We start from the raw sequence: 9,885 nt of genomic DNA, 5'->3' as shown, positions 1-9,885 counted from the left end.
CCAGTGACCATGGGAAGGCCGGCCAGGCCACCGCACAGAGTGGGCTTTCACAGGGTACACTGTGGACCCACACCTCCTCCCTGGGGCCCTCCACCTGAGGCTGAGGTGATGGAGGTACTTGTGGTGGGGCAACACAAGAGCCCCCTATCGCAACTCTCCGGATTGAGCAGCACCTGGAGGGAAGAACCCCAACCTCAGGGACACAATAAAGTTTGCTTTGCCAGGACCTTGTTTCTTCATCTGTTCCCCTGGCTGTACAGGTTGTCGGCTGCAGTGAGCCCTTGTGACCAGCAGAGGGCGGCCGCAGGCCAGGCCCTTCCTGCTGGACCTATCATCTCCTCCTGGCACCTTCACAGCCAGTATTTGGAGGAAGAACCAAGTGTCCCAGCCCCTCACCCGGCTTCTACCTTCCGCCCAAGTGAGGGAGGGAGGTAGAACTGCTGTGGGTCTTCCTGCATCTACACTCTGTCCCCACAAGGCCCTGTTTTTTGAGTGTAGAACTGAAGAGCCTCAGCCCATCCGTTGGGCCCGGGGCACAGGCTAATTCTGCTTCTGGTTCAGCCTCACCCGAGGGCATTTTTTCATTGTTTCTAGAGAGGGAGAGGGAGGGAGAGAGAGAAGATGTGGGAGAGAAACATCGATTAGTGCATGCCCTGACCAAGGATGGAACTTGCAACCTGGTGTGTGCCCGGACCCTTGCCCTTTTGGTCTTGGGTCACACTCCAACCAACTGAGCCACTCCAGCCAGGAAGACTGGTGAACACTTTCAACTCCTATGCTAGGGTTCCCCCCGGGCACCTCTCGGAGCCACCAGCCGGGGCTCAGGGAATTGTTGGGATGAGGCCAACAGAGGGTGGGAAAGGGGGGAGGCCCCCGCCCTTTCCCAGGCCTGCGGGGCCCCTTCGGAGCTGGTTCCTCCACAGCGGCACGTGGCTGGCCCCCTCCCAGCCAGGCCTGAAGGGAGCTGATGGGGAGCTGGCCTGGCCCTCTCTCCCAGGACCCCAGGTCTGGGTCCCAGAGGGAGAGCCTTGGACACTGCAGGTTAGCAGCAGGCTCGGGTCTTTCACCCAGCTACGCCCTCCCCCAGGGTGGGCATCCCTGCTGCCTGCTTTCCACCCCCCATGGGGTGCAGCGAGCCCTGCCCACCTTCTACCACGGGAGGACAGGCCACTGACCTCGGGCTAATCGGAGGGCACAGGCACACCAGCTGGGGTCCGGCTCCGGGGAGGCAGCTGGCATTCACCACGGCTTCCTGCCACAGTGATTACAGGTGGACAAGACAACTCCTCACCTTCCAGTCACCTCCAGCCTGGTGGAAACACAGGAGCCAACATAATTCCAGTAACTTTCCAGGGCTTTGGCGGAAGTGAAACGGGCTGATTTCCAGGGTGTGAAGTGCTGTTTAGTAAGATCTGGGAAGGTTTCTCAAGGGAAGCGGCCTAGAGGAGCTGGTGGGACCTTTCCAGGAGCAGGAACAGAGGGTGCAAAGAGCTTGAGCAGAGCAAGCTTAAAGGTTCAGAGGGAGGAAGGCTGGTGTGACCACTGTGGAGATGCCTCACCTGGGCACCGCTCTGCGCCTGAGCACAGACTTGTCCTGTTAACCCCCCCCAACCTTGCCGGGGTGGGGAGTGTTACCAGCCCTAGCTCTCAGATGTGGACAGGGGGGCATAGAGAGGGTAGATCACTTGCCCCCAAGGTCACACAGCTAGTGGAGAAGCCAGGATTCACTCCCAGGTAGTGGGGCCCCAGAGCTCTTGTTCTTAACCACTGTGAGGAAAGTGAGGAACAAGCGAGCACCAGTGGGCGCTCAAGTCTCGTACACTGACAGCAGGTGTTAGAACTCGGTCTGGACTCCCAGCCTCGCTGGGGCCCCAGGAGGGGCAGCCCCAGGGCTGGGTCACAGCAACGCCACGCTCAGCCTGACCCAGCAAGCGCCCGCCCTCTGTAGCGTTGGCCTCTAGTTTGATTTCCCTGTGCTGGCAGCCAGCGAGGCAAACAAAAATGGGGCTCAACCTGCGTCCGGAGAGGCCCCGCCCCCCCTCAGCCCTGGCTCTCCTGGAAAAAGGTGGGCTGGCATCAAAGCAGGTGGTGGCAAGTGGTGGGTCCACAGGTGGGCTCCGTGAGTCTGTGTCCGCACCAGCCGGGCTTTCAGGGGGAGCAGGCGTGAGACGGCCCAGTTGGTGGGCATGGACTTGTCACTAGGGGGTGGGGATTAGCCCCCACGCAGCCAGGGCTACTTCTCACTTCCCTATCACCTCCTGGGAAAGTCAGTCAAAGTTTAGGTGAGCTGAGGCCCCCCCCACCAGAAGAGGGTCTCTGTCCCCTCCGCCCATTTTTGTGGGGTATCTGTCACTTCTCAGGGAGTGTCCTTCATCTCAGTGACACGGTGGCAGCTCTGACATTTCCAACAGCGGTCACTTCCTTTTTCTGCATTGGGAAGCTGAGGCTAGAGGAGTGAGGGGACTTGCACAGGTCACACAGCTGGTCCCGGCCAGGCCCAGGGCACAGAGCCAGAGGCCAGGCCAGATTGCCTCCCCCCTTCAGATTGCCTCCCCCCGTGGGACCACCGCTGGCCTGTCCAGGGGTAAAGGAGCAAGCCCCGTCTGAGGCCAAGCCTGCAGGTGCAGAATGGGAAGGGACAAAGAGCAGACGATGTCACACCGCGAGACAAGCCATGCCCCAGAGCCCCCTGGCACCAGTCTCCTGGCTGCACCCCAAGGCTGGGCTTGACCACTGGCATCTGTTACCATGGGGACCCAGCTTGGGCTAGGGGCTGGCCAATGATGCAGACCCTTCCTCCATCTACAGAAGTCAGGCTCAGAGGCCTTGGGCCCAGGCAGAATGTCCCACCCTTGCCTCACCTTAGGACACATCTGTCCCCACCCTCCACATCCCCACCTGAGGCCCAAGCCTGGGCTATCTCCTCCCTGCACCTCTGCTCTCACCTGTGACCGAAAGCTGAAGGTCAGGAGGAGGGAGCCTTCACTGCCCTACCTGGGAGCTGGAGGCTGGAGGCTGGCAGGGTGTGGGCTCCAGGTCACAGAGCAGAGCCAGCACCAAGCACAGCAGGGAGGTGTGGGGGGTGTTACGGAGGAAGCAGAGTCTCGGTGGGTCCCTGGTGAGGTGAGGGGAGGGGGGGAGCGCAACGCCGGCAGCAGGGGCAGCCTGGTCAAAGTAGCATGGCCAGCGGGTGGGCAGGGTGTGTTCTCAGAGGGGTCAGCCCTGGCCTGGAGTCCAGGCATCCATACCTTGTCCCGGTCCTGCCACCAAGTAGCGGTGACACCCTCATCCCTGAGAGCTGAGACCCTTCCTAGAGCTGACGTTCTTCCCATTTGATCCCAACCCTGGACACCCCAGCTATGCAGGGATGGGGGCCAGCTCGGGCTCCCAGCCCCACCCCTGCCCCCCGTGAATGGCTGGGGAGCCCAGGGGCGGGGGACCAGGTGCACAGGGCAGCTGCAGCAGAGGGGCAGAGGTGTCTGGGGCGGGGGGATGGCAGACAACTTTGTGGATTGATCCAGCTCAGGAAGGTGAGAAGCAGGCCTGGGGTGAGAGCTGTGCCCTCCCCCTCATCTCTGCAGGTAAATCAATCCACAGTCAGCATTTCCCCTTCCCCTCCCAGGGGCACGGAGACACGCTCCCCTTCCCCCCAACCCCATCCCAAGACTGAGCGAGGGGTGAGCTTTCCAAGTGAAGGCGGGGTTTCCCTTAGAGGTCTCCGGGGACCAGCCCCCTCCAGAGGTCACCACCACCCCGCCTTCTGGAGGGATGGAGACCTGGGCTGTGGCTACAGGCGGTGCTGGACCCTGAGGGTGTGCACACAGCAGAAAGACCCCAGACACAACCCTCGAGGAACAGGAAGAGCTGGGACTTTGCGGACCTGACCCTGCTGCACTCATTTGCTACCTGGGCCGGGTTGAGCTCACTGCCCGCTGGCGAGCCCGGATTCCCTGGCCTGCGGCAGGCACGGGTCGCCACTGGCCTGGGACAGAGCCCCGTGGGACCAGAGCTCGGTGAACAGGCTGGTGGGCTCTTCCTCCCAGACAGCTGTGAGGGGACCTGGGGACATGGGGAGGGGTCCTCAGAGGCTCCAGGGTGGTGAGTGAGGCCCAGAACATGGCCCTCTGGCCACCTACCCACTGAGGACAGCGAGCTGCCTCTGGGTCCTCCGGCATCCTGGGCACTCCTGCCTGTCTCTCGGAGGAAGCTGCCAAGGCCCCACCTCAAGCAGTTTTCAGGACTCCATGGGGGTCCTCCACAGCCCCAGCCACCCCTTCCCCCTCACCCCGGGCCCCCGAGCTGTGGCACCCGCTATTTGCTGCCAGTCGGGACCGTCTTAACCCCTCCTCCCCTGTGGCCAGAGTGCAGACCGGGGACTCTGGGGGCACAGAGCAGTGGAAGCACCGTCGGCCAAGCCCACCTCCTGCCCCCTGCAGGGAGGCTCCTCCTTTTAAGGCTGCTTCTGGGAATTTCCGTCCCCAGCCAGACCCGGCGACCCCAGATAGACACTTGCCGCTCACCCTCGGGGAGTGAGCCAGGCACCAAACCTGAGGCCAGCCTCAAGGAGAGGAGGGGCACTGCCGTCGGGTCCGTGAGGGTCGAGACAACTGGGGACCAAGGGGCCAGCGTCCCTCAAGCAGGCCCCAGCAGCGCTGTCCTCTGTGCCTGGAGCCCAGGAGACGTTGGCAGCCCCGCCAGAGGCGGCTCTGCAGTCTCTCTGGCTGGGAAGGTGGACACCTCACACCTCAGTCTCCCCATCACGCCCTCCTCCCCCTCCTCCATCTCCTCCTCCCAGCTCTTCTCTCTCCTCCTCCGCCCCTCCCTCTCCTCCTCTCTCTCCCCCCTGAAAACCTGTGGCTTGAAGAGACCTTGGCTTCTCTGGGACTCTACCCCCAGGGACTGCCCACATCTTCTCCTGAGTTTGGGGGCAGGGGGGCCGCTGCCCCAAGAAACCTCTCCGGCGATGGGAGCCACTCGCCTGCTGCCCAGCTTTGCTCTGTAAGTGCGCGGCCTCCCCCGCTGCCACGTCGGGCAGCCCTAGTCTTAGCGGGACCCCCCCCCAGACTGGCAGGGGAGGTGGGGGGCGGGGGGCGGCGCCGCTGACAGCCACACCTGGCTCTGCCTCGCGTCCCCACACAGGTGTCTGCAGCTACTCGTTCTCTGCTGTCAAACTCAGGTAGGTGTCCTGTCCCACCATCTCCCCCCCCCCCCGGGCAGGGGGCAGTCTCCTTCGCCACACAGAGGCAGGTTCTGGCCTCTCTGGTGTTCGAGGGGCTCAGCCTTTGGAGGGGGTAGGAGAAGGGGCTGTTGCAGGCTTGGGGACTGACAGGTTTTTACCTGTCCTCCCTCCCCGGACCCTCCCTCCACACTGGGTCACTCCAAGGCTAAGTGCGCGGGCAGCACGGACACGAGGGATGGAGGCCAGTGTGGCCGGAAGAGGGTGGAGGTGATGGCTCAGGTGAGGCTTGTACCTGAAGGGACAGGTTTCCATGTAAAACCACCTGTGTGTCCCTCTCATGACCCCCCTCCCACCAACACAGATGTCCTGTGGGGGGCCGTCCTGGGGGCCAGCCAGGGTTGGGGACTCCTTACCTACAGGCAGTGAGGTCAAGCCCAAAGAGGCTGCTTGAGACAAGACTCGGGGTTTGCTTCTCCACACTCCCCCCCCCCGCCGAGGCCGGCCCCCCATGCCCACCTCCCTCCGGGCCCAGCACAGCCCCAGCACTGGGCTCGGTCCCTTTTTGTGATCCTCCATAAAAGTGCAGCTATTAAAATGCACTGGTCCAGAACCGCGCTGGGGAGAGTGCTTGGCTTTCCCAGGCCGGAGGCCGCTTCTCTTCATATCCAGTGGGGACTTTTTTTGAAGGTGAACGCCTTTTCTCTGGGAGAGGGAAAGGGACTGCCTTTGAAGCAGTGGGGGGGTGGGAGAGAGAGAGAGAGGGAGACACCCCCCTTTTCCTTCCCCCTTTTGCTCAAGCCCCCGTTCCAGGCCTTTAGCTTCACACATCCAGGGAGAGCAAGAAGAAAGCCCCCCAGCCTGGCCGGGAGGGGCCTGGGGGTGGGCCCAACCTGCTCGGGAAGGGGAATCAGCACAATGGTGTGGCTGGCCTGGCGGTTATGGCCTGGCTGAGGCCCCATTCAGGATTCAGGGAAGGTGGCAAAGCTGTCCTTTCCCCCTTGAAGTGCCCCCTCGCCCCCCTCGGAGGGGGGGCCGGCAGGCCGGACCACAGCCATGCTTGAGGGGCCGGCTGACAAGCAGCTGTCTGTGCAGTGGAAGGGGAGGTCCCCCGCAGCGGGGACATGAAAGGGACAGGCAAGGTCCCGCGGGGAGAGCGGCTTGTGGGCTGTGGGCTGTGGGGGGGCGTGGGGCTGCTTTTGTGCAGGGCTTGAAGGGGGATGAGGAAAGGAGGGGGTTTGGGGGGGGCTCTATGCTCCTGACCTGGAACAGACGGCCTGAAGGAGGCTGGCCGCCAAGAAGGGCGGAGGGCCTGAACCTGGGCCAGGCGACTGGGGCTGGGGACAGGCGGACCCCATCGCGGGTCTGGGCCAACCAGACCCCACCCCCTGGCAGGGAGGCAGGTCCCCCATCCCAAATGCAGGCCTCAGGTTTTCCCAGGAAGGAGCGTGGGCTGGACTGGGGTCTCCCAAGCTGCAGCCCTGGCAAGGCTCCTGGCCTGGGCCGCACTGAAGTTGGAAATGAACGGTGACAGGAAGGGTTAACGGGGGCAGGCTGCACTGTGGGCCTCCAGCTGCTCCCTCACCTCCCTTCCTCCATCGGACACTTCGCCCCCCTCCCTCCAGGAAAGAGTGGCCCTCACAGATGCTGATCCAAGTCTGGCTCCATCCAGATGGTTGTTGGGCTTAGGGACTGGGGACAGGGAAGGGCTGTCTCAGCACAGGCCACAAGGGCCAGGTGGGGAGAGGAACATGTTAGTGCCGGAGCCGCCATCCAGGCTGCACCTGGCTGGAGAGAGGGGCCAGGCTCGGCCTGTCTCCGGCTCAGTGCTGCTGATGGGTGAGGGGGACCGGCCTGGACGAGAACTTATCCTGCCTCTGTCCTGCCCTGTCATGTGGATGCACAGAGCCCTTCAAGCCTCCTGGGGAAGTGGGTGGGTGGTGGCAGCGCTGGCCACCAGCCTCAGTTTTGTCGTGGCACAGGCAGGTGGCCTCAAAGGAGCAACCCTGGGCCCAGGCCTATAGCACCTCTGGCAGCTGCCTTCACTGCCCCCCCATAAGAAGGCACCCCACCCACACTGGAGGGAGGAGATCTGGCAGGGAGTCTGGCTTCTCGGAGGGCCCTGAGTACCCCGGGGAGAGGCAGGGCAGCCGGACTCCACCTGCCACAAAGAAGTGCTCTCCAGGGGTCCGGCAGAAGCCTAGAGGCAGGGCTCTCAGGGCCCTCGTAATGCTCTCCAGCGACCCTAACAGATCAGCTGCTGTGTGTGCACACGTGTGCGTGCGCATGTGCTGAGCGTCGGGTCCTTCGAGGCTGGCAGGGAGGATGGAGAGAAGATCTGGTTGTCCTGGCAACAGAGCCAAGACCTCAGAGTTCTGGAGAGGTGACAAGCTCCAATGCCAGAGACAGGACAGGGGTCCTTCCCCTAACCAGCTGTGCCACCCGCGCACCTCCTCCACGAAATTCAGGGGTCAGACACCACCACAACTCTGAAGGTTCCTGCCGGCTCCCGGAGTCATGATTCCGAGTGTGCACCCTTCCACCAAGTGCGCCAGGCCTGGGCAACCGCTGGCTCTCTGCTGCAGGCGGGAGAGGGAGCCAGGAGGTCATGGCTGGCTCACCCACTGGCCTGAGAAGGTCACGGGCCTCTGCCCCCTTCACCTTGCACCTCTCCTCCCCAGGACAGGTGGCGGGCCCACCGCACTCCCCTCTGCACTCCTCTCCCCTGGAGGGACCCGCAGTGGTATTGCCCAAAGCAAATTGACACTATTTTTCCCTTGGTAACCGCAAAGGGGGAGAATCACCCGTCTCCTAATTTTAACCAGTACGTGAGGGACCAGGGCGCCATGACCGACCAGCTGAGCAGGCGGCAGATCCGTGAGTACCAGCTCTATAGCCGGACCAGCGGCAAGCACGTGCAGGTCACCGGGCGTCGTATCTCCGCCACCGCTGAGGACGGCAACAAGTTTGGTGAGACCCAGCCCTCACCTGAGGCCACCCACAGCCCTGGCCAGCCTCACCTGGTTCATCCTCAGATCTGGTGTGGGGGCCTCCCATGTGCTCCAGCTGAGTTTGGAGGTCAGGCTGGTTGGGGGGCCCCTGTAGCCCCCTGGGCAAGCAACCTTCATGGACAGAGGTCCCCCTCTCCCTCGCCCATCACAGCCAAGCTCATCGTGGAGACAGACACCTTTGGGAGCCGGGTCCGCATCAAGGGGGCTGAGACTGAGAAGTACATCTGCATGAACAAGAGGGGCAAGCTCGTCGGGAAGGTGAGGCCCGGAGGACAGAGCAGGTGCTGGACGGGGGTCTCACTGGGGGGAGCACCCAGGGCCCGCCCTCATCCTGCTCCCTGCATCCTGTGGACCGCGACTCTTCTGCTTTCACCCACCACAGTCACCTCTGCACTCCCATCTCAGTGAGTCCCTCTGTGTCCACAGCACTGTGAGGGCACTGACGGCCCACAAGGCCTGGGGCTCAGACTCCCCGGGTGGTTCCCAGCATCCGTAAGCACGGATTCCGGCACCTACCAGGGTTGAAAGTGGGCACTCGTGCAAGATCAGGAGCTCCCCGGAGGTCAGTGGGCTCCGAGGGATCCAACCAGCAAAGCACACACCGGCTGCCTGCTAGTGTCACCAGGTGCTAGTGCAGCCACCTGCGAGTGTCACTGCTGACTCATGTGACCTCCCACTGGCTGTCACGCAGGGAGAATTCCATTTCCCTCAGCCCTGGTCAGTCCTGGCTTCCAGTTCTGGCACCTCTCACCCAATATTTGCCTTTTTTTGTCAAGCCTCAGGCTGCCCATCTACAAAGATGGGCACAGAGTCAGAGCCACCCACAGGGTCAGAGGGGTGCTCGTGTGGCCCTGGACACGGTCGGTGTCTGTAAACATTTGCCTCTTCTCTTCATCAGAGACTGAGCCTGCCCCCCCAGCCACGCCACCCCCAGACTGAGACCCTTCTCATGCACGAGGGCCCGCCTGCGGTGCACGAGCCGCACCCTTACCTAGGTCTTTGTGCCACATCTCGGGAAAGTGAAGCTCAGCCTCACACACCTTGATCAAGGTGTGCGACTTCCAAATGGCAAACCTGTATGAAGTTCAGACGTGACTCCAAACCAAGCCCCTTGCTTTCTCCCACCTTTGCCTCTCCAGCAAGGGCGCCGCCTCCAGGCAGAAATCCTTGGGCTCCCTGCCCTCCTCAGTCTTAAGATAGGCCCCTAAGGCAGAGAAGCCAAACAGGGTGGGTGGACCAACTTCCCTCCTCTCCCTCCTTCCCCCACAGCCCAGCGGGAAAAGCAAAGACTGTGTGTTCACGGAGATTGTGCTGGAAAATAACTACACGGCTTTCCAGAACGCCAGGCACGAGGGCTGGTTCATGGCCTTCACGCGGCAGGGCCGGCCCCGCCAGGCCTCCCGCAGCCGCCAGAACCAGCGCGAGGCTCACTTCATCAAGCGCCTCTACGAGGGCCAGCTGCCCTTTCCCAACCAAGTGGAGAGGCAGAAACAGTTCGAGTTTGTGGGCTCAGCCCCCACTCGCCGGACCAAGCGCACTCGGAGGCCGCAGCCCCTGACGTAGTCGGGAACACAGGGGCGGGGCAGCTGCCCCTCACCAGCCCTCCCCTCCCCTTCCCTTCCTAATCCAAAGATGGGGCTAGGGTGGAGGGAGGGGAGCCAGAACCCCCAGGAGGGTCCTGAGGACCAACAAGCGCCA

General features: G+C 62.9%; 1 protein-coding gene across 2 annotated transcripts; it reads left to right on the top strand.

Annotated features, from left to right (window-relative positions):
• Positions 1-4,963: 4,963 nt before the first annotated feature.
• Positions 4,964-9,750, top strand: FGF17 (fibroblast growth factor 17). Of its 2 annotated transcripts, none has more exons than XM_037152847.2 (5): positions 4,964-4,998; positions 5,140-5,176; positions 8,002-8,146; positions 8,339-8,445; positions 9,457-9,750. In XM_037152847.2, the coding sequence occupies exons 1-5, from the start codon at positions 4,964-4,966 to the stop codon at positions 9,748-9,750; spliced, it is 618 nt and encodes a 205-aa protein (XP_037008742.1). The 2 variants fall into 2 exon arrangements, with proteins under 2 accessions (XP_037008742.1, XP_037008741.1); XM_037152846.2 differs by having other exon boundaries at positions 7,969-8,146.
• Positions 9,751-9,885: the final 135 nt, after the last annotated feature.

This window comes from Artibeus jamaicensis, unplaced genomic scaffold (assembly GCF_021234435.1).
Source record: "Artibeus jamaicensis isolate MK-2021 breed Jamaican fruit bat unplaced genomic scaffold, CSHL_Jam_final contig_477, whole genome shotgun sequence".
In the NCBI taxonomy this organism is placed as follows: domain Eukaryota; kingdom Metazoa; phylum Chordata; class Mammalia; order Chiroptera; family Phyllostomidae; genus Artibeus; species Artibeus jamaicensis.
This window is presented reverse-complemented; position numbering and strand designations above follow the sequence as displayed.

Coding starts and splice junctions, on each gene's coding strand:
- FGF17 (XM_037152846.2), top strand. CDS start 4,964: ATGGGAGCCACTCGCCTGCTGCCCAGCTTTGCTCT. Junction 4,999..5,139: donor CTGCTGCCCAGCTTTGCTCT/GTAAGTGCGCGG, acceptor GTCCCCACACAG/GTGTCTGCAGCTACTCGTTC. Junction 5,177..7,968: donor TTCTCTGCTGTCAAACTCAG/GTAGGTGTCCTG, acceptor GTAACCGCAAAG/GGGGAGAATCACCCGTCTCC.